This window comes from Bidens hawaiensis, unplaced genomic scaffold (assembly GCF_021521415.1).
Source record: "Bidens hawaiensis isolate Kalapana, Puna unplaced genomic scaffold, B.hawaiensis_p1.1 tig00012999_1, whole genome shotgun sequence".
Taxonomy (NCBI): Eukaryota; Viridiplantae; Streptophyta; class Magnoliopsida; order Asterales; family Asteraceae; genus Bidens; species Bidens hawaiensis.
In genome coordinates, this window is record NW_027492089.1 from 606,215 (window position 1) to 634,203 (window position 27,989).

General features: G+C 33.9%; 3 protein-coding genes, 4 non-coding genes and 1 pseudogene across 7 annotated transcripts; 3 read left to right on the forward strand and 5 right to left on the reverse strand.

Moving 5' to 3' along the window:
- Window positions 1-2,245: 2,245 nt before the first annotated feature.
- LOC143542906 (AT-hook motif nuclear-localized protein 10-like) lies at window positions 2,246-5,011 on the forward strand. Its single transcript, XM_077035377.1, has 3 exons — window positions 2,246-2,908; window positions 3,012-3,173; window positions 4,019-5,011. Exons 1-3 carry the CDS (start codon window positions 2,777-2,779, stop codon window positions 4,019-4,021), a joined length of 297 nt encoding a protein of 98 aa, XP_076891492.1. The 5' UTR covers window positions 2,246-2,776; the 3' UTR covers window positions 4,022-5,011.
- Window positions 5,012-6,885: 1,874 nt separating this feature from the next.
- Window positions 6,886-6,967, reverse strand: LOC143542912 (small nucleolar RNA Z199). Its single transcript, XR_013136977.1, has one exon. It is a non-coding gene; the product is annotated as a small nucleolar RNA Z199 (small nucleolar RNA).
- Window positions 6,968-7,419: 452 nt separating this feature from the next.
- LOC143542914 (small nucleolar RNA R64/Z200 family) lies at window positions 7,420-7,518 on the reverse strand. The gene has a single exon (XR_013136979.1). It is a non-coding gene; the product is annotated as a small nucleolar RNA R64/Z200 family (small nucleolar RNA).
- A 43-nt stretch (window positions 7,519-7,561) lies between these two features.
- Window positions 7,562-7,639, reverse strand: LOC143542917 (small nucleolar RNA SNORD18). The gene has a single exon (XR_013136981.1). It is a non-coding gene; the product is annotated as a small nucleolar RNA SNORD18 (small nucleolar RNA).
- Window positions 7,640-7,697: 58 nt separating this feature from the next.
- Window positions 7,698-7,787, reverse strand: LOC143542910 (small nucleolar RNA Z199). Its single transcript, XR_013136975.1, has one exon. It is a non-coding gene; the product is annotated as a small nucleolar RNA Z199 (small nucleolar RNA).
- A 2,871-nt stretch (window positions 7,788-10,658) lies between these two features.
- Window positions 10,659-14,383, forward strand: LOC143542904 (phosphomannomutase-like). Its single transcript, XM_077035375.1, has 12 exons — window positions 10,659-10,789; window positions 12,271-12,356; window positions 12,581-12,625; window positions 12,733-12,799; window positions 13,044-13,120; window positions 13,235-13,270; window positions 13,372-13,427; window positions 13,502-13,601; window positions 13,679-13,774; window positions 13,871-13,960; window positions 14,058-14,109; window positions 14,292-14,383. Exons 1-12 carry the CDS (start codon window positions 10,666-10,668, stop codon window positions 14,357-14,359), a joined length of 897 nt encoding a protein of 298 aa, XP_076891490.1. The 5' UTR covers window positions 10,659-10,665; the 3' UTR covers window positions 14,360-14,383.
- A 1,637-nt stretch (window positions 14,384-16,020) lies between these two features.
- On the forward strand, window positions 16,021-26,001 carry LOC143542900 (K(+) efflux antiporter 2, chloroplastic-like). Its single transcript, XM_077035372.1, has 21 exons — window positions 16,021-16,209; window positions 18,858-20,452; window positions 20,570-20,738; window positions 20,832-20,922; window positions 21,002-21,138; window positions 21,228-21,287; window positions 21,391-21,510; window positions 21,603-21,671; window positions 21,786-21,851; window positions 22,059-22,148; window positions 22,409-22,513; window positions 22,603-22,731; window positions 22,844-23,053; window positions 23,146-23,295; window positions 23,822-23,875; window positions 23,985-24,043; window positions 24,532-24,598; window positions 24,691-24,867; window positions 24,968-25,024; window positions 25,172-25,246; window positions 25,569-26,001. The coding sequence occupies exons 2-21, from the start codon at window positions 18,933-18,935 to the stop codon at window positions 25,689-25,691; spliced, it is 3,528 nt and encodes a 1,175-aa protein (XP_076891487.1). The 5' UTR covers window positions 16,021-16,209; window positions 18,858-18,932; the 3' UTR covers window positions 25,692-26,001.
- On the reverse strand, window positions 25,857-27,540 carry LOC143542860 (pentatricopeptide repeat-containing protein At5g43790 pseudogene; annotated as a pseudogene).
- Window positions 27,541-27,989: the final 449 nt, after the last annotated feature.

A 27,989-nucleotide genomic window follows, 5' to 3' on the forward strand; every position in this document is an offset into this window, starting at 1 on the left:
TTCAAAGGGTTATATATATTGGAATAAAATTCAAGTTTTAAAATTGTTATATGTTTTAAAAAACTAACGAGAAAATTCCTAGCATAACCCTTTTTAAGAGAGAAATCCACTTTGGCTGTTTTTTATTTAAAGATTACATAGTTCCTCTAAAACTTCTTGTCGATGACAAATTTTGAACCAAATCCGTCTACGCCGACGAGTTTTCCTAAACCATTCAAAACCAACCATGTGTTCAAAACCCATTGTAGCCGGCAATCTTTGATCTAATCCCTTCGAATCCGACACATTTTTGTGGAAACTCTCTCTCTCTCTCTCTCAAACAAGTTTGTCTTCTCCAACACATTTCATCTCTCTCTCCAACTAAGAGTCTATCGTCGGAAAAGTCCCATCGAAACTCAGAAACTGCCGCAACGTAACAAATCATTGACGTCAAACGCGTCGGCGACAACAAAGACCTCACCTGAAAAATCCCATATGAGATTGAAAACTGTAGTAATCTCACCGTTTTTTACCTTGCTAACCCACAAAATAGCAGCACGGTTCGGCTCGTTTATTAGGCGAAACTGAAACTGAACAAATCAGTTTTTTAAATATACAGCTGTTCAATTTTTCAATTTTTTCGGTTTTGGTTCGGTTATAGCAGGGTTTTTTTTTCCAATTACGTGTAGATATTGTAAAACAAGAAAAATGAAGATGATGATTTTAAGCTTGTAAATGCGTATTAAAGTACCACAAAAAATATTGAAATATAAATATAAAAATTATTATTAGACTAACACGTGGAATCATAAAAATACAAAGATTAAAATTTAACAAAGTTCTTAATCTAGAAAACACTAAAAGCTAAGTCCCAATCTTTATTCATAATATTGTTCATCTTCAAAGTTTGATCACGGTCTTCATCATATTCATAATCATCTCTCACCATCAATCAGTAAGTATCGACGTTTTTAAAACCGAACAGAAGATGAAAAGTCAATTTTTAATCAATCAATCATACCCAGTAAAGTCCCACAAACAGCAAAGTTATAAGTAGGGTCTGGGAGGGTGGGATGTAGGCGCACCGTACCTCTATTCAAAGAGATAAAGAAGTGACTTCCAGAGAGACCCTCAGCTCTAATATGTATGGGGTAATATAAGAAAATCAAAAATTCAACAGTAAATAATAATAATAATATAAGGGAACAAATGAAATTAGCGTGCTAAACGTGAGAATCAAGTAGAGTAATTATGTAATCTATACATACTATTAAAGCAATGGGCAATTTCCACATGTCGTGTACACATAGGATGCCACATCATTACCATGTCACCCATTAGCATTCCAACTCAGCAGATAACCTGTATCTAACCCATTAACCCATTTAAGCTTATTTTCTCTCGCGGGTGTCGGATATCCATTTAACCCATTAACTTCAATTACTCTATTTTAGTTTAATTTTGTTCGTTGCCACTATTCAACCCTAATCGCCGCTCTTAGACTATTATTTGAAAATCCATCGCCTTATGTCTGCATATCTTTCGATTCAAATATCATCGATCAACTTTTCAATCAATTAGGTATGTATATGATTATGTGGTGTAACGATTTCCGTCGTTTCCGCTTCCATTATGAAACCGTACGCGGCGGCTACGGCTGATTGGTGTTGTTTCCCGCATTTGCTTTGTTCCGACGATGCAAGGTAACAAGTTATTTATGTGATGTTATGTTATTTATAGGATTTGGGTTGCGATTGTGCTATTTGTGTGGCTACAGTTGAGACAAGCATGTTATGTCTCTATTTTGATGACGATTATGGCCTCCGCTTTTTCGTTGTTGAAGCAATGATGGTCTCCTGAGCTTTGACCGACATATATTGCTGTTATTGACTTAATACTTGCGTTCACCGGAACTGTGATAAGATGCTAATGTGTGAAAACCCTAATTTTGTTATTTAACCTGTGTGTTATATAAAATTATGATTTTTGTTCCTAATATGCCTAATTTGACCATAACAGTATTTGACATTTGAATTAGCTTATGTTACTCTCATTTTATTTAAATGTGATCAACTTTATATGAATTATGTCTTTGTTCCTATTCTGATTTACGCATTAATTTGTTTTTACTTTGCATATTGCTTATTTTTATAATGTGTTTTAGCCTTTTAGGTGTTTGTATTTGTTTGGTGTTATTTCAAATTTAGTGAACAAAAGCGAGCTTGAGTGTTATTGTTTGACTTGACTATATGCAGTGTTTTATCATCTATTATGATATGTGTTTGGGTCACATTTAGTTGACTTATGTTTTGGTAGTTGATTGCAGCTTAGATTCATGTTAGTTTTATACAGGATCTGTTGTCGGTAGGTATTATTTTTTACTTCATTTATTCTTGCATACGGAGTATTTTATAACATTTAGTTTAACTTACATGTCTGGTTCAACGCATCAAGAATTGGTATATCATTACTAAAAAATCGTTATTAGTTATAGAGTTCGATATTTATATAGTTTTGCATAATGTAGTTGTCTTGTCACTTATGTTGCGATTATGATTTATGTGTAACATGATAGTGAATCATCAGTTACTGAAAAAACAGACAACAAAAATTGATATTATTTATCTTATATTAATGAAAAAGCTTATTATTTTAGGAGCAGCTGGACTCAATTACACTCCGCATATCATTATGGTGCAGCCTGGAGAGGTTAGATTGTATTCAAAGTTTACACTAATTAATTATCTGCAGTTTAAAGTTTCATAAATAACCATGTTTCAAATTCTATGTTTTTTTCATGATGTTTTTAACAAGATCATGTCATTTTCTCATACTGAACAGGGCAGTATGCGTCATGTCTGGGACAGGCGTTGTTAATAATGTAACACTTCGCCAGGCTGCATTTTATGGTGGAACCGCAACATATGAGGTTTGTCTTTTTTTCATTTCTGATTTCTGTTCGGTGAAATTATAAAATTTTAGACCAAGTAACATATTGTTTAAATCTGATAATATCTTTTTATATTATCCAGGGGAGATTTGACATATTTTCACTTTCGGGTTCGTTTGTGCCAACAGAGGTGCACGGTCAGCGCACCCGGACGGGTGGATTAAGCATCACGTTGTCGGGATCAGGTGATCAGGTTTTTGGTGGTGTTGTAGCTGGACTCTTGACTGCTGCAAGTCCTGTTCAGGTATTCCCTTATTTCTTAATTGTTTTTATGTGTTGACAAAGTCAACATGGTCAAAGTGTTGGAAGTGTTGGCTGCCAATGTAGAGGTGTAAACAAGCCAATCCACTCGTGAGCTGCTTGATATCACCTCGCTAAAAGCTCGAATCAAGCCGAACTTAATAGAGCACGGGCCTGAAATAAGTTTGGTTGATAAAAAAGCGCAAGTTCGAGCCTATAAATAAGTTTATTAGATATTTAGTATATGCTTTTATGAAATTCGATGATCTTTTTATAATCATATAATTTGAAGAACCTGGTTATGAAATCATTGCATTCTTTGAAGTTCATAACAAAGCAGTTAAACAAGTGTTGATTTGTATTGAAGCACTAAGATACCAATCATTTTTATTTATTTGAAATTGATTTTTCATCTATAATGTATTTTTTTTATAATAGTTGTTGTCCACGAGTTCGGTTTTCGCATTACAAATTGAAAGATTTTGATAATGTCTGAAAGATATTATGGGTTTAATATGGTTAAGTGTTAAATTATATATTAAGATGGATAATCTTAAATAGTCAAAAGTAGGTTTAGAAGTGTTAATTTCAAATTCATTTAAAAGTCATAGTGGGCGTTGTGGATTTTTAATTTCATCATTTTGATAATAAAAGTAGTTTTGTGTTAGTTTACTTGCCATGTCAGTTGCATTTTGAAACTTTTATGTTAATTTTTGTTAGATTCATGTTAATTCGATGATTATTGTGATCACTTGGTTTTAGCATTCCTGTTTTTTTTTTAACACATTTGAGGTCAGACCATTTGAAACTGTTGTTGTTAGTTCAAGGCTGGATTTTTTTCTGGTTCAGTGATCATCTATGCCTTGCTGCCCGAAGGAGGTTTTGTCTCGCCTGGGTATATACATTGCTAGAGAGAGCATACTCACTCAAATTATGTACCATGGATTGTTAATACAATTTTCCATAAACTATATGTCACACTTTTGTAAGTTAACTTTTTGAAGGATCATAATTATATGCTAATATTTACACTCAAAACTAAGGCTCAGTTCTTGGCAACTTGTGGTTATATTCTTGTAGACAAACTTGCGCCGAGGTGACCCGTTGTAGCAGTACTATTCAGATTACAGATGGCTTGACCATCTCTCCATACAAATCTTAGCTGCGCCACTTATGGCAGCAATTGATAACAAAAAGGTTGTAGTTCGCTTGCTGTTACATGTGACCTTTTAATCCCATTATTTCTTTCTCCATTTTCTAAATTAAATGTCCAATTTTGTCTTTGGCATGCATGTTTAGGTGCTTACAGCTTATTTTGATATTTATGCTAATTTTCAATTTAGAGAGTAGAAATCATGTGGTGATCTTTGCCTCATTATAAAATAAAGGTTGTTTCACGACTCTTACTACAACCGAAACCGTGTAATCATCATAACCGGTCATTGATTTGGTTTCATGGTCGATCTCAAGAATCCTCACAGTTCAGGTTAATACTTTTACTTTTTAAAATTTCATTGTTAAATGCATACAACTTTATATTTATATTTTTTTACTACTTAATTATTTTTGTTAATTAATGTTAGTAAGATGCACATCAACGATGACAAGTATGAGATAAAAAATTCAAAAAGAGGTTGCGTTTTCATAATACTTTCCAACTTATTTATTGATTATTTATGTTTTCAAATTTCTTTCATATTTACCTATTATTTATTTGTTATATATTGTTAATAAAACATATATTTTTATTAGCTACGCTGATTCATTTGTGGCTGAACCTTCAGCAAGCAGCCATTTTTCTGCACTTACAATTCGGGACTCATGACTTTCTTATGCTCTCTGTAACTTTTTGTGTATATATATATGTGAATATTCAGTGTATGTTAACCAATTTGATCTTTAGCGTTATATATTTGGTATTCCTTAATGTATTTGGCCATCCTAATGTTAATATATGGTTGTCTATTTATGAAGTTTTATGCTTGTCTATATTGATTTTGTTACTATCCTAGTTACATCATAAACTAATTAGGTAATTACTATATGATAATTACTCTACTTGTATATATAATTATTTTATTTGATTCTCACGTTTAGCACGTTAATTTTATTTGTATTTGATACTATATATAGGAGAAGAAAATACAATTATTGTGTGTGACCAGAATAAGGTAATTGTGTGTGACCAGAATAAGATAAATAAACGCCCTAAAGTGTTCATTTCTCCCTAAAAATCGTTAACTTTAATTCTACTTCTCCAATAATTCATATCCTCAACCATATCCTCTGAGAAGTTTAGGTCTATCAGATCATGTCTAATCCTCTCATTCCAAGTCAATTTAAGTTGTCCTCTATCACTCCTCCCATATATAGTGTTTTCTACGGATCTAACAGTCTGTCTTCTCTTTACATGTCCAAACCATCTCAATCTCTCCTGAAACACAATGTTTCTTATTTTGTCTAACTTTGTGTGTCCACACATTTAGCGTAGCATTCTCATTTCTGTTACCTTCATCTTCAGCACCTGTGCCTTCTTGATTGCCCAACAATCCATTCCATATAGCATTGCAGGTCTAATTACAACCCTATAAAATTTCCTTTTGGTGTAGTTGGGAAACTTTTGTCGCACAATATACCTTTGGCTGCTTTTCATCTACACCATCCTACCTGAATTCATTGAGCCACATCACTATCTAATTGCCCATTGCTCTGAAAAGTCAGTTTTTAAAAAAACAAAAAAAAAGTCGGTTAATGCTTTGTTCAGTTTTTTGGTTAAATCGATATGATACCGGTTAATTAGGTTTTCTACTCTGGTTCCCTCCCTACCTCAACCGATAACTTTATAAACCATCAAACCCTCCATCACTATTATGCTACTCAGCATGCTACCGCATAAGCTTGGTAATTGTTGAAACCTTGTGAACATGCTCTTATATCCGGTTATTCCAAAATAAATATTTTAAGAATCTGACGATCAAAAGTTAATTAGTACTTAGTGTCTAGGAAATATATAATAAGTAGATAAACACATTCAATAATTTTAATATTATCCACTTATCTCATAAAGATTCAAATCTATCAAAAATACTTTATAGTTATATTGAGCATAGTTAAATGCAAACAGTAATTATACAGAATGTTACTTTATATTTAACAAAATTGTTAATTTATATTTAACAAAATTTAAGGCCTGCTGAAAACCAAGACCATCTGTACTCGAAGCATTAAAGAACGCATTAATGCCTAAACGCCAGGGATCAAGCTTTAACTACGCATGCCACAAATTGTCAGGGTTGGCCTAGATTTGACCAAGGATGGTCTAACAAGGCCAGCAAAAGAGGTAGCTCCATTGGTCAGCCACCATTAACACAAAACGAATGTCTTCAAGCCTCCAAAACAATAAAAACTTCCATCACTTCTCAGATCACAATCCTAAGACATTATAAGTTTACAAAAATCTTTTGGCTCTTTTCCATGAAACACTAGAACAGAATTCCACTTAAATCAGTTGTAACAAAATTCAAAACCGTATAAATGACCAAAAACCAAAACATGTTTAAGCTCTAATCACCATAACCATTAACATTTTTAGTTAACTTCAACCACCTTCAATAGTAATCTGATATTCATCTTCAGCTCTTCAAAGAAATTAAATCAAGTGGCTATACCATAAAATATCAGATCAACCAATAAAACAATTGATACAGAAATTTGGGGTTCATAGAGACTTAAATACTAATAATCACGAACACAAAATCGATCACTTTGTTGCAGTTATAATTCTCATCACTTGACAACCAATCAAATAGTTAAATACACAAGAAAAACATGTTTTAAAATAAAAAAAACATCAGTTAAATCACCAAACCGAAAACATATAGGTATGTAAACAATTGATAGGTTGATTGGAACATCACATTCCCTAGAATTAAATATGTATGTAACAATAAAAGATAGATGAAGTAGAAATTAATTAGTATGCAAGTAATAAATATACTCGTGTCTCAATAATCAAATTGATAAGCACTAAAATTTCAATGCATCAGTTTAATTCCAAGACCCGAGTAAACTAACTACTTATGCAACAAATTAAATAACACATCATCTAAATCATTAACACCAGAACATAAAGATCAAAAGTGGTTAAAAGTTGTCGGTCACCGTTAATTCAGAAAAACGGACCAATTAATTCCTCCTCATTTCTCTAAACTAACAAAAAATAAATATTATCATATAATAAATAATTAACACATCTGCTCAGATACATGAAATATAATCTCATTGATTCTTAAAATAAGAATCTCTGAAGTCTGACATGTGATTAGATTCATAAATCATCAAGGCAGCAACATAACTATTAAAAAACAAATTAAAAAAAAAATGAAATAAATGGAGATCAGAAGTTGGTTAAAAAGTTATCGGTCACGGTAAATTCAGAAACACGGACCAAAATGTTACTCATCATTTCTCCATATTTAAAAAACAGTAAATGTAACAAACTAAGTATATTGTTTGTTTGCTGTTTGTTCAACATCAGAGACTTAAATACTTATAATAATAATAATCAGGGACAATTAGTCCATCATTTTGTTGCAGTTAATTTCTTCATCACTTGATGAACAAAACAACTAATTTAATATACTATAAAAATGAAACATAGCTAAAACTTACAGAGGATGTGCGGCTTTGAGGGTTTTAGAAAACCCTAGCTGTTGATTTGTTATGTGAAGGCAGGTGGCTAGTTTTATAGTGTGTGTGTGGGTTATAGTTTGGTAGTAAAAGAAGCCCTAGTAGATAGTGAAACTGGGTTTTGGCTAATAAGATACGGCCCAATTTACTTTTTTCTTATTTATAATTTTTGTTTTGGGTGTTTTTTTTACAAATCGGGTTTTTTAAATGCCCGGTTTTAGGTATAAAACCGGGTACTGGAAATTCGAGTATTGTCTTTAAAAAACATACCCTATTTTCGGGGTTTTTTCCCAGATATAGATTGAATTTTTTTTAAATGTTGCACTTTTTAGGGGGTATTTTTCAGGTATTTTTAAGGTATAGATCGGGTATTTGAAATACCCGATTTCAAACCCGGTTTCGGGTATGGAACCGATTCGGGTTTTCGAGTATTACCGGGTACAAATCGGGTCCGGTTCGGGTTTTAGTACCGAAATGCATACCCTATATGTACCATACGGGTAGGGTCGAGTTTGGGTATTAAAATCCAGGGTATAAAAAAACCGGTTCCGGCTTATTTTTCTTTTGTCCGGTTTCAAGTTCGGGTTTTTTGTGCACCTCTAGTTTTTACATCGTAAAATTGTTTTCAATAGGGTTGTAAGTGAACCAAACCTTTGGTGAATAGTTTGTGAACTGTTTGACGGGAAGTTCGTTTATGTTCGTTCGTTTAATAAACGATTAACCTTAGCAAAATTGCAACTAAAATACATAGTCGACGACCCTGCATGGGCTTCTTCGACGTGATCCAAGGGGTGTTTAGGATTTGAGTCGACGTGTAATGTGCCCATTAGAATATGTCACCTTAAATGAGCCTATCCAATCCTATACGACTCGTTAACTCCTTAATTCTCTATTTAAGTATACTGAATGAGTTATTTATAAGTTCCAAACAATTTTTGGCCACATGTAACTTTCTTCAATCTCGCAATCCATATATAAGACCCTTACATGTTGAACTCTACTGCTTACTTGTTGACTTCAAAGCTTCAACATTTTTAGAGCACACTGTTCAAGACTATTTCAATACCAATTCTCAAGTAATTTTATAATACATTACATGCACACGATTTGATACAATAAGTCATCAAAATTCCATTCATTTGACTATTTTGGTAACGAACCATTAGACACGTAGCATCAAATCATTCATTTTTCACAAATTTTTTCATTAAGGGCATTTCATCAAACACTTACTACATAATAAACACAAAACATGTGGTTTAGTTTGTTATCATACTAATCACTTCTTAACCGGATGATTTTACGGAAACTTACATGTTATTGATGATTTATATTAATATAAATCGAAAGTTCCATGTATACAACTCACATCAAATTCTTCCAAATTGTCGTTTTCGAAAATTTGAACCCAATCTCTATATGATCGTGAACACGTGTTATTAATAATTCAATAAGTAATTACAAGTAATCGTTTATCAACATTTAGTCATAGAATTTGAGCTTATGTACCTATCTTGGTCATGAATCAAGAAACTCCAATATACTGTATACATACACACATTCATGAATAATGTGGGTTTATATATTTTCAACATAATCTAACTTTGATGGCAGGCAATATTAACCTATCCAAACATGAAAAATTGAAATTATAACACCATTTTACCCAAAATCCTTTTATACTTCAAATCCCAAAATATGCCTTTAGCCTTTAGGGTTCATCATGATTCAATTGCCAACAATGAAGTTTAAGAGCCTTAACAACTTACACATTATTACACCAACAATCACATCACAGGCATAAACTCTTAACTATAATCATGATTACACATCAAGAAGTTAGAGTTACTAGATGGGATGATCCCATATCTTCTTTATTATTGGCTTGGAGACATTAACGGATTCAATTTTTTTTTCTCGGGGGTCGGAAGATGGTTGTTGTCAAAATTCCATAGGGGTCGGACGATATTTTAACACATATATAAAAAAGAATCGATCATTGAAGTATTCGAAATTTCAAGGTAAAATCAGTGAAAGAGAGGCATATATAGGGTATGTATCCACCTACATTAAATCGCGGATACAGAAACGATAAAATCATTTTTGATTGGATCGGATATGAGCCTCCTATAGAAGATGAAAGAAGATAGACAAAAAATCAAAGACAAATATACCTTTAAAATTCTTTTTACATGGTACGACCGATCCTTACACTTATAATGTAGGTCCGCCAATGGTTAAAGATCATAATCACACCATTATTTCATAATCTCTAACTCAACATTTCAAAAACATCAATTCCAAACCGTCTTATACACACCCTGTTTGCAATTCAGAAAAGGGTGGCGGCGCAGCTTGTTGCCCGCCTACCTGCTATGTTGATGTAATTTCTATGTTTTCTCATTCGTTTCTAAATTCCCATGCTCTAAACTCTAAAGTCTAAACATCAATTCTTTTCCTTGTTTCCATCACTCCCCACCCCTCTCAATGAACTTAAACCGAAACACCAAAACTAAACAATTAATTAACATATTATTTTTGAATTTTGATACAGTTTTAACTCAAAACAAACCGAACCGTCTCATACACACACTGTAAAATGTATCACAGAAGGCAAGAATAATTGGTAGGACTGGGTAGAAATAATTATTCGTGTAAACTTGGTACAAGTTAACTAACAGTGGGCTCCATATCTTCTGCTTCCTAGATATATTATTATTATTATTATTATTATTATTATTATTATTATTATTATATCTGTTGACCCAAAGCTGAATCACTCACTATACATAATTACATATACACCTATGAGTCTTACTGCACCAATCTCTTTATATCTATCTATCTATCTATCTATCCATCACAAACAGATCTTTAGCATTTGGATCTCAATAACCAAATCACAACAACATTCATATTCATCTTCAAATTGTACGGTAACTGCTCGTTGTTCTTCCATTGATCTAGTATATGAATATCTGGTACAGTAGCTTATGGTTTCATAATTTAACTATTTAGCTAAATCACATATTTGTAACCTGATTGATGCATCTGTTTAGGTTTGATGAGTGCATTAGTTGAAATTGAAGTCAAATTTATGAATTGTAGGGCTAGTGTTCATATATATGTGGCTAGTTTTACTGTGATGTAATTAGATAAGATAGGTAAATGGTTATTTAGGTTAATGAGTTGAAATGTGGTGAACTGAATTGATTTGTATATTTTTTTGGGAAAATTGACTGATATGAATAAAGGAGTGAGATATGTAGGGCTTTTGTTTGTTTATCTTAGCGATTGATTCGAGTTTGATATAGATCTGTATAGTATATCAAAGATGTGGACCGGTTGCTGTTTTAGATTATGATCAGAAGTTAAGTTCAAAGTTTGATTCACCACCAATGCCCCAATTGGAACAGGATTGCAGTGCAAACGAGCTGATCGGCTTGTTAAAAGCTCGAATTAAGCCGAGCTTCTTAAAATAAGCTTGTTTAGCAAACGAGCCTAAGCTTCACTTATTGAGCTCGAGCCAGCTCGCAAGCCTAAACGAGCTTATTATCTATATGGTTTTTATTTAATGTATTGATTATTATATTTAAAAGTATGGGAAAAAAACAACTAAATAATATGATCGTATTATATATTAAATTACAATTAAAAAAATGTATAAAAATAATTAAAAATGTTTATAAATTAATTAATAATGCATGATAAACAAGTTGAGCCCGGGCCGAGTTCGAGCATAAAAAACGGTCTCTTGAGCCTAGCTCAAGCTCACGTAAGTCAAAACGAGCCCAGTCGAGCCAGGGCTCGGCTCTGCTCGTTTGCACTCCTATGGAAAACTTAGATGATCGAAATGACAGCATTAAATAGATTTCTAGCATTAGTAATGGAACTTGGAAGTTGAATTACAAGTTTGATTTTTGGGATTTCATTCATCTTTTTGGTAGAATTGATTTCCATATAGAGTTAGTGATGGAGAAACTTGCAGTTTTTCATCACATTTGTTCTTGGGCCGAAAGTTGTATAACAAATGATGGGCTCATCATATGGATTCATGAATGAAAGTCCATTCCGTGTTTGGAAAGTTGGATGCTTTTATGATCTAATGATAGTAATAGTATATCTGGATATGTTACCTTCTCTTTGAGATAAGTGTTAGCTAACGGTGGCTTTTAATTCAACCGTGTCGTGTCATAAATATTTGGTTGCGTGCACCGATTAGTTTGAGTATTTGTTGATCTAAATACATGGTATCACAACCGAGGAGCATAGCACACAGGCAGAATTTGGTTGGTTTGATACAATTCATGTTTTTTTTCATCTTCTATGATGTTACTGATTTTAAGGATCCTGATAACGTGATTACTTAACGGTTCATTCTTTTTGTTGCATTTTGTGATGTTTGTTGGCAGTAAGACTTAGATCGAAGATGGCTTTGAGAAAACCTGGTTTGATTGCTTTGTTTGATGTGGATGGCACTCTTACTGCTCCAAGGAAGGTACACCTTTGTATTGATCACTATGATAAGTGCATTTAAAGTCTCCGATCAACTTTCTTCAAATGTGATTTTGTTTAGGAAGGCATGGTAGAACATTATAATATCTTTTTATCAAACATGGTTTGCTAAAGATCTCATCTTGCCAATATAGTTAAATCTTGAATTTAAAAATCATTTTATATAAGCACTAGAAGTGGTTTGTCTAAAGCAATTCATTGTTGCAGGGCGTTACACCAAAGATGTTAAAATTCATGCAGGATTTGCGAAAGGTACGTGATTTATTATATTCTGCACATTTTGTGTATGTGGGTGGGTGGGTGGTTACTCTCAGTTTATTTACGTTATTCAGTGTCTTGTTTTTTTTGCCTGTTTGCAGGTTGTTACTGTTGGTGTTGTTGGAGGATCTGACCTTGTTAAGATCTCAGAACAGCTAGGGTCAACAGGTCAACTGTGTGCTCTTTCTTTGCTTTTTTTTTTTAAAATGAGATTAGATATGTTCTTTATCATTGGCTTGGACCCGAGTTCTTAAAGCCAGCCTTTATAAAAGCTAAAAGCGTCTGATTGTTACTTTCCATTTTCACTACTTTATTTTAATAAGGGGTTGCTTCTTTTATGCACTCTTTTGCAGCATTTTTCAAATAATATTTTATGTAAGTTAATAACAATGCAACTCTTATGTCTATGCAGTTACAAAGGACTATGACTATGTGTTTGCTGAGAACGGCCTCGTGGCCTACAAGGATGGAAAGCTAGTTGGAACAGAGGTATTCTCTAAAACATTGAAAACATCATCTTCATTTACATACTCGTTACAGATCTTAGAAACTAGTTTTTTATTTACCTTTTTACTATTAATTGATCAATTATCCCTTTTGCAGAGCCTGAAGACGTTTCTAGGGGAGGATAAGATCAAGGTAAAATACTTCTCTTTTTTTCTTCTTCCTGTTTTAATGGATCCACAATATGTTCTTAGCATTATAATTTGTAATAACTAAACATACACAATATGATGCAGGAGTTTGTGAATTTCACCCTTCATTATATTGCTGACTTGGATATCCCGATAAAAAGGCGAGTGAAAATCTAAAATCTCGAAGCAGTTAACTCATGTTCTTAGAATTTGTAATAAACCTCTTTAACTACAGGGGAACTTTCATTGAGTTTAGAAGTGGGATGATCAATGTTTCACCAATTGGACGAAACTGTAGTCAAGAAGAAAGAGACGAGTTTGAGATATATGACAAGGTACAAACATTTTTATTCATTTGGAATAAAAGTTCATATCAACAATATGATTAATTCAATGATAAATTGCGTTTCAGGTTCATAATATACGCCCAAAAATGGTGGAAGTTCTTAGAGAGAAATTTGCTCATTTGAACCTTACGTTTTCCATCGGTGGTCAAATTAGCTTTGATGTGAGTAACTACTTACTTAAGTATTAGAAAAACGAGAATTTTAGCTCGTCTATTCGTTAATTTTGTTTATTAATTTTTTGAAAATTCTTTTAATAGGCTTTCCCACAAGGATGGGACAAAACTTATTGCTTGAAATACTTGGATGAATTTCAAGAGATTCACTTCTTTGGAGATAAGACTTACAAGGTAGCTTATTATCTTTATTTACACTTCTTTTGTTTCATTTTAATATCTTTTTGATAGACTACCGGTATTTATGTCGTCTGAAATAACTGTTCTATAGGGGGGAAATGATCATGAGATATATGAATCCGAACGAACTGTTGGTCACATAGGTTAGTCTGTAAATCATATTTATTATCATATTCTCCGAGTCCCATGAAAACTGCGTCGAATACAACATTACATTATTTCAAATTTTAAATCAAAAGTTACACGCTGCTCATTGTCATAGTTAAAAAAAACAAGCTTCTCCAAATTTATCGACGGATTGTTTTTTTTTTGTTTTTTTTTTCAGTTACGAGCCCTGATGACACCTTGGACCAGTGTACTAGTCTGTTTCTCAATGACAACAAGCAAGTTTGAGGTGGCCGACTCGTTTTACCTTTAGTTTTCCGTAAAAAAGACTGAATATGGTGCAGTAAGATTTCCCATTCTGTAAAGTTTGGAAATAAACATCATTTTTTTTCATATATGCATAGAGAGACTTGTTCAATTTGTTTTGTCAATTATATTACATTCCTATCCTTTTTTTCTTGCTTCTATGTTTAAATTATTATTAGGATTTTTTTTTTTATTTCTTATAAAAGGTAAACAAAATAATGCAAGATGTTCACAACAATAACATTGTAACTAATTTTATTAATTTATGCGACTTTCAAATAACAAATTAACAAAAATGTCAAATTATATAAACATACAAGAACATGTTATACCAGTAGTGGAAGTGCGAAGTCAAGTACATATTTAAAATTTATATTAACAATGAGCAAGTTATCTTATATTGATTGAGCCGTCAACAGCTAATCTACATTACACTCAGTCAGTTTTCGACTAATCGACTTGGAAATTTGTACGAGCCATCTAGCTTAAATCAAATGATTAGACTAGAGCTAAAGTTGAGTTAATTTAATTGAAAGCTAATACACAAGCAAGTTTAAGTTGCAGGTTATTTTTCCGAATGTTTTCTTCTTTAGGGAGATAAAGATAATATGTTAATCTGTCAAATGAACTAAAGTATTATAAATATATTAAAGTTCAATACATAAAAAAAGGAAGAAAAATAATAAAAAGCTTAAAAACAAAAAATGCATTATTAACATTTAATTAACTTCATGTTAGATTTTTGTGGCTATTTAAACACATGAATGGAGAGTTTTATTGGTCGTTTGGGAGGAATGAAGAGTTGGGGCTATTTCATATTTGCCTTTCTATGTTTTAAAATAACATATTTTTTACACGTTACATGCTAAGTAACTAAAATCGAAATTACTAGATTTAATAACTAAAATAAAAACATTTTTAGAGTTTAGCTACCAACATCCAATGTTGAAATATAACATTGCTAATGTAAGTATTAACATATTTATTTCATTGTTACATGTTACTATAAGTTGTTCCATATCAATTAAGTTACTTGGTTTTATCGTTTCAAAAAGAAAAATATACAGTAATTTTATTAAACAGTGTAATCAGCATAAAATATTATATACCATCTTTCCACACACAGTATGTATAAACAAATTTGCTAAACATAAGACTTATCATACTACAATGCTGATTCATATTAACACCTTGTAACAACTCCATATGGTCTATAGAAACAACTAATTACTTTAATTAAATTGTAAGTAAAATTTTTGTTAATATGAAAAATCGGTACCACAAAAGAGAATTCAATTTTGATTTGAGTCACAAGGCAGGTTGCGATCATGTCACGCCAACGCCTTCTTACTATTTAAATATGTTTTCTTGTAAAAAAATAATTTATTTTCCTTAAAATTATGTTTTACGGGGAATAGTAAACTACTTTCATGATTTAGTGCTGGTATCGTTGAAATCGACCGAGTCCATGTTGGTTCGCCGTTATAACGCTCTGGTTTTGTTGTTTTAAATATGTGCATTTATCGTATTTTGACGTTGACGAATTTATTTATTTAAGTTCCAGCACCGTAACTTAGATTTTGTTACCGTAACAAACTTAACCGACACCGATAAAAACCAATAAAAACACTGGTGAATATCCTTTCTATAAACAATTTGAAGACTATTCAACTGAATCCTTGGTTTCTCTTTGCTTCAGACTAGTAGTTACTAACACTCTCTCGCTCTTACGTCATCATCAACCGTACGTCGTTTTCCGTTTTTAACCTAATTTTCCGTGTAGTTATCCGCCATTGATTGCAGTTCAAGCTCTAATTTGTACGATTAATCAGGTAAACCTCACTCTTCATTACCTCATCTATACTATACGTTCATACATCTCCAGTATCACGCACAGAATAATATATGTGTTTGTGTCTGTAAGTGTGTTTATATGATGTTTCGTTTCATATAGCGTGTGTAGTTTAGTTTATATTTTGAGTGATTGACTGTGTTAATGTTTCTAGATTACATTTTGACGAGTAATTGAAATTCGATTGAATGACTAATTAGAAGAGCTTCAGATTATTGAAGTATTAGACTATTAGTATGAGCAGATATATGTGTTTGTGTGTATAAGTGTGTTTGTATGATGTTTCGTTTCATACCGCGTGTGTAATTTAGTTTAAATTTTGAGTGATTGACTGTGTTAATGTCTCTAGGTTACATTTTGACGAGTAATTAAAATTCGATTGAATGACTATTTAGAAGAGCTTTAGAAGTATTAGTATGAGCAGATATATGTGTTTGTGTGTATAAATGTGTTTATATGATGTTTCATTTCATATAGCGTCTTAGTTTAAAGTTTGAGTGATTATTTTTGTAGTGTTTCTAGGTTGCATTTTGACGAGTAGAGTAATTGACAGTCAATTGATTAGAAATTGAGCTTCAGGTTATTGAAATTTCATTTGAGTATCTGACATGTTTTAGTATAGATATATGTGTATTTATATGATGTTTTGTTTCATGTAGCAAGTGTAATTTAGTTTAAATTTTGAGTGATTGGCTAGTGTTAATGTTTCTAGGTTACATTTTGACGAGTAGTTGAAAGTCGATTGATTAGAAACTGAACTTCAGATTGTTGAAATTTGATTTGAGGATTTGAAACGTATTAGTATGAGCCTATATATGTGTTTTGTGATGATGTTTCTGTTCATGTAGGATCTGTAGTTTAGTTCAAATTTTGAGTGATTGATTGCTGTAATGTTTCTAGGTTACATTTTGATGAATAATTGGAAGTCGACTGATTAGAAATTGAACTTCAGATTACTGAAATTTGATCTGAGTATCCGGCATTAGTATGAGCATATATATGTGTTTTTGTGTATATGTATAATTATATGATGTTTCTTTTCATGTAGGATGTGTATTTAGTTCAAATTTTGAGTGATTGATTGATGTAATGTTTCTAGGTTACATTATTACGAATAAATGAAAGTCGATTAAGTAGAAATTGAACTTCAGATGATTGAAATTTGATTTGAGTGTCTGACACGTATTAGTATGAGTATTTGTGCAACTGTATGATGTTTATTTTTCAAATTTCAAGTAGTATGTGTAATTTAGTTTAGTTTTGACTGTGTGGTTGTTGTAATAATGTAATGTTTCTAGGCTACATTTAGACGGAAAATTGAAATTCGATTGATTAGTAATTGAACTTCAGATTATTGAAATTTGAGTTGAGTACATGACACGTATCAGTATGAGCAGGTTTATGTGTGTGACTAATTTGGAGCAATAGATATTGCAGGTTTCATGGTTGAGTTGTGGCAATCATATATAGTAGATATTTGAGTCTAACTATGAAACTGGGAAGTTAGGTTATTCAAATTATGTTATTAGGACATGTATAGATATGGTTGAGCTTGAGTAATTGATTGTGGTAATGTTTATAGGTATTTTGACTAACATTGAAAGTAGACTAACCAGAAACTGGAATTCAGATTACTGGAGTTTATTTGACAATGTATATGGCCTTTTGGGAATAAAATGTATGCACACTATTTTTGGCGGTTTTAAAAATTAGTTTCTTATTGTAAACTCAAATGACATCTGGGCTGCAGTTAGTAGAAACTGAAGAACAGGTTAAGTTTTATTAATCAATTATTGTGATGTTTCTAAGGTGCATTTAGCATGACATAAAAGTCAACTGATCAGAACCATGATTTTGTTGATTGAAAATAGATCTGCGGACACCAATGTCTGCAGATTCATGTGTGTTTAACACTTTAACATGATGGATACCTTTTACATTTCAATAATTGTTTTTATTTAGTAAACTTAAATGGAGTGAATTTGATTTGTAATTTTAACACCAATCCTTTAGATGACTGTAAGTATGTTAATTGGGCATCTACCGACTTAAGTTAATGTAACTGACTGTTGTAATGCTAGAGGGAATATGCTGAACGGCAATTAAGTCCACTGATCCAAAAATTGATTTTAGAACCTTACACATATCAAAGCTTTTCATGTGTTTCTGGGTAATTTGAATTTGCATGTACGATGGGTACTAAACTTTTCAGGATTTTAGTTCTCGTGTCAAATTCAAAATGAGACTAGATTTAGTCAATGTTAAAGTAATGCTTGAGTGAAATTGAGTACATATCTACTAAGTACTGAAGTCCACTATTAGACCATATGGTCATTAGACTTTTAAGTGATTAAAATCTATGCATGTAGTTATATTTATATACAAGGTTTATGTAACCACGCATAATTGTAACCTTAATTAACAATATATTACATTACAATATTACAAGGTTTATTTCCAATGTCGGAGTTAGAAATTAGACTTTTAAGTGATTAAAATCTATGCATGTAGTTATATTTATATACATCAATTGCGCTATATATGCATCTCTGTGTTTCACTTTATAATTTGAACCATAAAGCAGTAGTGTAATGGAGGTTTAAATTAAGCTTTTGACTTATGTTGCAGGCGTTTGATATTACAGCCTTATGACAATTGCTTTTACAATCACTTAGTAAATAAATTGAGAAAGGGAGAGGAGATATGAATTATTCATGTAGTTTCCAGATTCGTGGTTCTCCAGGTACTAGTTGTGGAATTTTTGACCAGCAAAGCCTGCAGTCAGATTTTGGTTATAATTTTACAGGCAATCCAAGGCTTGTGTCAAAAGTTGGCTCTAAAAGGATATTGATTACTTCTTGCAAGCATGGTTTTAGTTCTAACAGAATCGCTAAAGGTTTCAATTCAATTTATACACTTAAGACATCAAGGGGGAATCTTAAATCATCTTGTCAGGGAAATGATTCAATCGCTTTTATAAATGGGAGTGGAATGGATGTTGAATCTACCGTGACTAAAAATGAAGAATATTCTAAAGAAGACACTAAGAATGATTCTAGAGATAAGGGAGAAGAAGCAGAAGTGGTGGCCCCCACTTTGGACGAATTAAAGGAGTTGTTAGGTAAAGCACAGAAAGAATTGGAGATAGCACAACTTGATAGTACCATGTTTGAGGAAAGAGCTCAGAGGATATCAGAAGCAGCAATAGATCTAAAAGACAAAGCTTTAAATGCATGGGATGATGTCAATGCAGCGTTACTTGCTATTGAAGATATTGTGAAAGAAGAGGACCCCACTAGAGAAACTATTCAGAAAGCCCAAATCGCCCTTTCTTTAGCTGAAGCTGGGCATCATGCGGCTCTTGAATCAATAGAAGCTGCAAAAGTGAAAAATGAAAGTGAAAATGATAATGAAAATTTGAACTTATTGAAAGAAGAGGAAATTCTGTTAGCTTCTCAGAATGAAATGAAAGAGTGTAGGGAGTATTTGGAAAATTGTGAGAAAGCATTGATTCAGTTACAAACCAGAAAAGACGAGTTACAGAGAGAGGTTGTTACACTGAATGAACTTGCAGAGAATGCACAAACAGATGCAGTAAAAGCTGAAGAAGATGTGGCAAATATAATGCTTTTAGCAGAAAAAGCTGTTGCTTCCGAACTTGAGGCCATGAAACGTGTTAACGATGCTGAAATTGCATTACAGAAAGCTGAAAAAGTTCTTGCCACCTCTCTTGTGGATACATCTGAAAGCACAATTTCAGACGGGGAGACACGCGATGTCGAAAACGCCCTCGAAGGGAATTTAGTTGAAGTCATTGACAGCAAAGACAATGAGGCAACAATTGAAGATCCTTTGAGTAGGCCCATACAAGATACTGAGTTAAGTTCTGTGGACCAATCGTCAGAAGATTATAGAGTTTCTGATGATAGTGACAAAGAGAATGAACAAACAACCCAAGACACTGAAAGTGATGCTGAAAAGTTGAAGAATGTGGTTCAAACAAAAAAACAAGAAACACAGAAGGATGTCACAAAGGACAGCTCACCATTATATTCACCAAAAGCATTATTAAAGAAATCGTCTCGTTTCTTTCCTGCATCATTTTTCTCCATGGAGGGAGATGGTACTGAGTTCTCACCATCAGCTTTTTTTCAGGAACTTAGTGAGTCAGCAAGAAAGAATTTACCCAAACTGTTAGTTGGGTCTCTGCTTGTTGGTGCAAGGTATACATTCTTTTTCTGGTTCATTTTTTATAAAGAAAAAAATGAAAAAAATAAACAAGCATGCATATCAAACATTATTGGCTACTAATTTTTATAATATTGGTGGTATATTGACAGTTTTGCTTTCTATGCTAAACGAGAACGGTTTGGTACTATATTTCAGCCGCCAAATGTTATCACCACCAATGTCGATGAAGTTTCTTCAAATGGTCAGCCTTTGGTCAGACAGATAAAAAAATTACCTAAAAAAATTAAAAAGATGATTGAGATGCTTCCACACCAAGAGGTATTATTTTCTAGTTCCAAAACCTTGTAATTTGCTGCACTGGTCCCTTAAGTAACATTTCTATATGTTTTATTGTGTGTTTAATCTATGCAGATTAATGAGGAAGAGGCTTCTCTTTTTGACGTGCTGTGGTTGTTACTTGGCAGTGTAATATTTGTGCCAATATTTCAGAAACTTCCTGGAGGTACTTGAATGTTAAATTAATATTGAGTTACATAGTCTGTATCACTAATGGTTATCATCCTTTTTGGTTACATTTTTAGGAAGCCCTGTTCTTGGTTATCTGACAGCTGGCATCTTGATTGGGCCTTACGGTCTCTCAATTATACGTAATGTTCATGCTACAAAAGCAATAGCGGAATTTGGGGTTGTTTTCCTGCTTTTTAATATTGGCCTGGAGGTTTGAATAAACAAGTCTAATTTTATAATGTTTTTGTATTACATTCCTATTTTTTTTACAGTTGAAATCGTATCGTGTATCGTTTACAGCTTTCTGTTGAAAGGCTGAGCTCCATGAAGAAATATGTTTTTGGATTGGGTTCTGCTCAGGTAACTAACTGCAAATATCTAGTAGTAGCATACTAACAAGCTTGTATTATACATTTTGTGTTGTGCTACTAGTTATATAAAACTTTGTTGGTGATACATACAGGTGTTGGTGACAGCTATTGTGGTAGGATTAATTGCCCATTTTGTATGTGGACAGCCAGGGCCTGCTGCGATTGTCATTGGTAATGGTTTGGCATTATCTTCTACAGCAGTTGTCCTGCAGGTAATCATTAATACAAAAATGAACACTGCTTTTATATCTTATATTACCATCTTATCGTATAGATTAAAAGATAAATTCATATTGCATTGCAGGTATTGCAGGAGCGAGGGGAGAGCACATCACGTCATGGACGTGCCACATTTTCTGTTTTACTCTTCCAGGTATCCACATCCAATCACGATATACGTTTATGGGTGTCATGAGTGTTAATATACTTAATTTTAAAAAAGTTTCAAGAAAACGTTGCATTTATCAGGGTCATTTTTTTCTGTCAGGATTTAGCTGTGGTTGTTTTGCTGATTCTTATACCTCTTATTTCACCAAATTCATCCAAAGGAGGGGTAAGTACGTACATTTATACATACCATCTATTCAATAAAACTTCATATCTTTGTATGTTGTTTTATTCATTGACATTGTCCTTAATGAGTTGAAGTGAGTTGGTAAATTAATATGATAACTGTCACATATTGTTGATTTGATAACTCAAAAGTTTATCATAAAGTAGCAGCTCCCTTTTGTAATATGCCATTTTTTCACATGTTCAGATTGGATTCTCTGCAATTGCTGAAGCTCTTGGATTAGCTGCTGTAAAGGCAGTTGTTGCTATCAGTGCCATTATTGCTGGGGGACGGTTGGTAAGTTTTTCAATTAGGGACTTTGCACAATAACAAACTTTCATTTTTAACCAATTATATCAAGTTATCAACTACGAGGTTAATTATGTTGCTATGATTGGTATAAAGAATGAACGTATGTTTCTATTTTTGGTAGATTTGAAAGTTCAATGCCATAAATGGTAAGTGTGGTATTAATGTTAGAAAGGTTTATAAAGTTTTTAATATAGTTTCTATGCTACCGGTGTCAATTACTCAGCTCTTTCGCTTACTGTTTGCAGCTTCTTCGCCCAATTTACAAGCAAATTGCAGAGATGCAAAATGCAGAAATATTTTCTGCAAATACACTTCTGGTTATTCTGGGTACTAGTCTACTTACTGCCCGTGTAAGTGGACTTACTGTTTCAATCATTACGTTTCTTATTTCTAATCTACACAACATTAATGCCCCTTTCTTTCATGATAAATGCAACAGGCTGGCCTTTCAATGGCACTTGGAGCTTTTCTTGCTGGTTTGCTACTTGCAGAAACTGAATTCTCTTTGCAAGTGGAATCAGATATTGCTCCATATCGTGGCCTTCTATTAGGTCTCTTCTTCATGACGGTATATGACAGAACTTTATTGTATTTTATTTTTCTTCAATGGCTTCACACGGACGGTATTATCGGGGCATTTACTATGAAATTTATAGTAATCTCAACATTTTGCTTCTTAGGTTGGAATGTCAATCGATCCAAAACTTCTTGTTTCAAACTTTCCTGTTGTTATGGGATCGTTAGGGTTTCTAATTGCTGGGAAGACTATAATGGTAGCTGCAGTTGGTAGACTTTTTGGTGTTTCATTAATATCCGCAATTCGAGTTGGTCTTTTACTTGCACCTGGTGGAGAATTCGCCTTTGTTGCATTTGGTGAAGCTGTCAATCAGGTGAGCTTCATCAGGCTAAGCTGTTTGTTATTCTAAACATTTATTCATATAGTAACTGCCGTTCATTGGTACTTGAAATTTGTGTTTTTTAGAGCATAATGACTCCTCAGCTATCTTCTTTGTTATTTCTTGTGGTGGGGATATCAATGGCCCTTACACCATGGTTAGCTGCTGGTGGCCAGTTGATTGCATCTCGTTTTGAGCTGCAAGATGTGCGTAGTTTATTACCTGATGAGAGTGAGGTAAATTCTTTGCACCATTAATTTCTGCTCTTATTAATTTGGACAGTAATTTGTTGGGGATTTGGTACAATGATACTTAATTTTTTTTTAACTCTTGTCATCATCATCATCATCATCATCGTACTCAGTATATCCCACCAATAGCAAAGCTATGGTAGGGTCTGAGGAGGGTAAGATGTAGGCAGCCTTACCTCTACCCCATAGGGATAGAGAGGCTGCTTCCGGTGAGACCCCCGGCTCGATAGTAGTTTTGCATCAAGCCTTGGACATAAGGCACATAGCACTCAATCATCGGGACACCGGCTGATCGGTGCATGTACCCTTATCTTTCAGCTATCAACGCCACTACATGATGCCTGATTAACCGTCCGTCACTTTTAACGTTATTTTCACGAGATTAGTAAAATAACGTCAAAATTAGTGCAATTTCACTTTTGCCCACCCGAGGGTTCACACATATATACATCATATGTGCGCACCGCAATCAGGGCAATTTCACTCTTGTATTTCGTTAAATTTCTTTCAGACAGATGATTTACAAGGTCATATCATCATATGTGGATTCGGACGTGTTGGACAGGTGTTGCACCATTGTCAATTGCATTTGATATTAACTTCTATAAACAAACACAAAGGTGACTTGTTTTACATTTATTTTTTTTGGTATGAATTTTGTTTTGTTCTTTCAGATAATCGCCCAACTTCTTTCTGAAAGATTGATTCCATTTGTTGCTCTTGATGTGAGGAGGTAAAAGTTATTTTGTTCTTTTTACCTTTAATTTTTAACATGATTTAAGTCATCATCATCATCATCATCGTACTCAGTATATCCCACCAATAGCAAAGCTATGGTAGGGTCTGAGGAGGGTAAGATGTAGGCAGCCTTACCTCTACCCCATAGGGATAGAGAGGCTGCTTCCGGTGAGACCCCCGGCTCAATAGTAGTTTTGCATCAAGCCTTGGACATAAGGCACATAGCACTCAATCATCGGGACACCGGCTGATCGGTGCATGTACCCTTATCTTTCAGCTATCAACGCCACTACATGATGCCTGATTAACCGTCCGTCACTTTTAACGTTATTTTCACGAGATTAGTAAAATAACGTCAAAATTAGTACAATTTCACTTTTGCCCACCCGAGGGTTCACACATATATACATCATATGTTTAACATGATTTAAGTACATAACAAATTACAAACTTACTGACATCTGAATATTCTCATGATAAAAGTGATCGAGTATCAATGGGACGTGCACTTGACCTTCCTGTGTATTTTGGAGATGCTGGCAGTCAAGAGGTGAAGTTATATTCAATTCTAACTTTTTAAGTAAAATATTCTTCCTGAAAATTAAAATTATGAACCGATTCTCTGTTCATGTGAACATATAGGTGTTGCATAAAATTGGTGCTCATAGAGCCTGTGCTGCAGCAATAACTCTAGATTCACCTGGTGCAAATTATAGAACCGTTTGGGCTCTCAGCAAGTATTTCCCTAATGTCAAGACATTTGTGCGCGCTCATGATGTTGATCATGGACTCAACTTGGAGAAGGCCGGGGCTACAGCGGTACTTCTATTTTTACCACCTTACGTTTATTTAAAAGATTTAAAAAAAAAAAGAATTTGTTGGCAATCAGGGGGTTAACTTTTGAGTAAATTTGTTGCAGGTTGTGCCAGAGACCTTAGAACCAAGTCTACAGTTAGCATCGGCTGTTCTTGCAGAAGTGAGTCTTAGTGATTGGCAAAATATTATCTGGATCATATTTCTTATTTTTGTTGGTTTTTGATATATAATATTTTTTGTAGTATAATTCTTTATTGGCTTTTACAGGTTAGTTTTTTTGAATATTTGATTTTTATTTGTTTTATAGGCTAAGTTGCCAATGTCAGAGATAGCAGCCGCTATCAATGAGTTCAGATCCCGCCACCTATCAGAGCTTACCGAGGTATCCAATCTTACTTTGTTACATCTTGAATCTTGTACCAGAAAATAGAGGCAAAATGGGTGGATATAGCGGGTCAGAATAAGTGCTTAAATTAATAATTTTTCTGTGTCCGGTATTTACCCTTTTTAAATAAAATGATATAGTAGGTTTTATGCATTTATACACTTTAAAACCTGTTCAACACATTTGATATATTATAATTCTAGACCCGTTAAGAGAGAAAACATAGCCCTAGTCAACCCATATAATTACCGCCTATATCACAAATGATTCTTAATTTAAATAAAAGTTGACCATATTGCTTTGTTTGTGCATAATGCAGCTGTCGGAAGCAAGCGGGAGTTCTCTTGGTTACGGCTATTCACGGATCATGTCAAAACCTAAATCTTCTCCAGATTCTTCGTCAGATGATAACCAAGTTAGTGAAGGAACACTCGCGATATAAACCATAGCCATAAAAATACCAAAAAGAAAAAAGAAGACCACATGAATAAATGGATTTAGAAGGAGTGGATAACAATATATTGCCCCTCCATTACAGTCAGATTGTAGTGTACATATACATCCTTTAGCACAGTTAAAACTTTTTCTTTTTAGCATTTATTGTATTGCAATTTGCTACCAATAATCTACACAAGAACAGATCCCATCTCGAAAACAATGAAATCGGTTTCGATCTCTAACAATTATCTCTCTTTTATATATCATTGAAACAAGCTTTGTATACTCATGACAGTCAACACACACCCTGAGGTTCTTTATGATTCGTATGGGCGAACCCGACTCAGACACCATGAGTGCAAAAGCAATCGCAAGCCGCTCGCTATGATACGACAATGCATCTTCTCCATCTTCATCTTCTAAATCAAACAACACCTCCATAGTCCTCGGCTTATGCCTGCACTCGTTCAACTTTCTATTCATCTCATCAATCTTGAGATAAATTTCTTGAGATCGCGGGTGTGTTTTATCCGCTGTTAAAAACTCATGATACACACCGTCGATCTCAAGAATACTTTTTCCTGGTGTTTTATTGACACCGTGATCTTTCATTAGCCTCCTTACCCGTTTTACACCTTCCCATTTTTTCAAATGTGCGTATACGTTTGATAAAAGCACGTAATTACCACTAGTTTCGGGCTCTAATTCAACCAAATGATCAAGTGCTACCTCAGCAATATCTAAATTCTCATGGGTTCTTGCCGCACCAAGCAACGATCTCCATAAAACAGCGTTAGGCTTCACGGGCATTGTGTGAACTACTTCCATAGCCTCATCGACCCATCCGGCTCGACCCAAAAGATCAACCAAACACCCGTAATGCTCAACCCCATACTTCACCTTCATCGAATAAAAAAACTCACGACCTTTATCCACAAGCCCCACATGCGAGCAAGCACACATAACCACCACCATCGTAACATCATCCGGGGCTAACCCATCCACCACCATCTCCTCAAACAAATCAAGCGCCTTGTACCCATACCCATGCGTAGCGAATCCTCTAATCATCGCATTATAACAAAACACGTCCTTCTTAGTCAATTCATCAAACACCTGGCGCGCAAACTCCAAAAACCCACAATTCACATACAAATCAACCAACGCCGTCGCAACAAACCGGTTCACCTTCAAGTTATTCTTCACAACGTAACAACGCGCCCAAACCCCTTGACTAAACACACCCAAATCCGCACACGCGTTAATCAACGCCACGAAACTAACCTCATTCGGCTTCACTTTCGACTCCTTAATCATATCACTAAACAAACTCAAAACAGTTTCGTGTTTACAAGCAGACAAGATAGTATTCCACAAACCCAAATCAGGCTGACTCACTAGACTAAAAAGATACCTACAAACACTAACTTTCCCATACTTTGAATAAAAACTAATTAAAGAAGCATTAATAAAATGATCATTGTATTCATATGGTTCAAGAAACTTAATAACATGGGTGTGTAAGGCCAAACCATGGTGAACCCAACAAGGGTTTGATGCACAAGCTTTAAACAAAGATGGGTAAGTGAAAGAATTAGGATTTATTGACTTTGTGGATAAGAGTTTGTTGTATATGGTGAAGGCTAAGTGGGTGTGGTTTGGGTGGTGGTTAAGGATGGAAGAGATGAGGGTGTTGAAGGTGAAGGTGGTGGGGTTAGGGTGGAGGATAAGAGTTGGGTGAGAGGGTAAGTGTGGTGGATGAGGCCGGTTGTGATGAGTTGGGTGTGGGTTTGGTGGAGGGTGGGTAGGGTTTTGCATTTGGTTTGGAGGAATGGGTTTGTGGAGTTTTTCATGTGGTTGTGGTGGTGGTGGCGGCTGTTTATATTACAACACTTTAATGCACTGTTTTGATTGTGTAGTTTCAGGTTTAGTATACAAGAACAAGAATATGAATAAAAATAATTATTAAAATCAATACTTTAGTTATTCATGTAATTGAAATATAGATTAGTTTCTTTAGATTTTTGACATTTAAGTTTAAAACATTTACATTGTTCTTTTCTAATTTGGTGCAGTGGTAAGCAACTTGGGTTTTTTTAATGGAGACCCGAGTTCATATCTCACTAACATTTTGGAGGGGACGTAGGTGGCTCAATAAAGAAAGAATGAGATCTTTCGCAAGTTCGATCCTGAGGGCATCTGGGTTTTTATCACCGGTGGGCCTTCGGGCGGGTGGGATTTCTCCGAAACTAAAGATAATTTGGAGGCGATTAAGGGCTCCGTGAGGCTGAGTTGGGTCAGC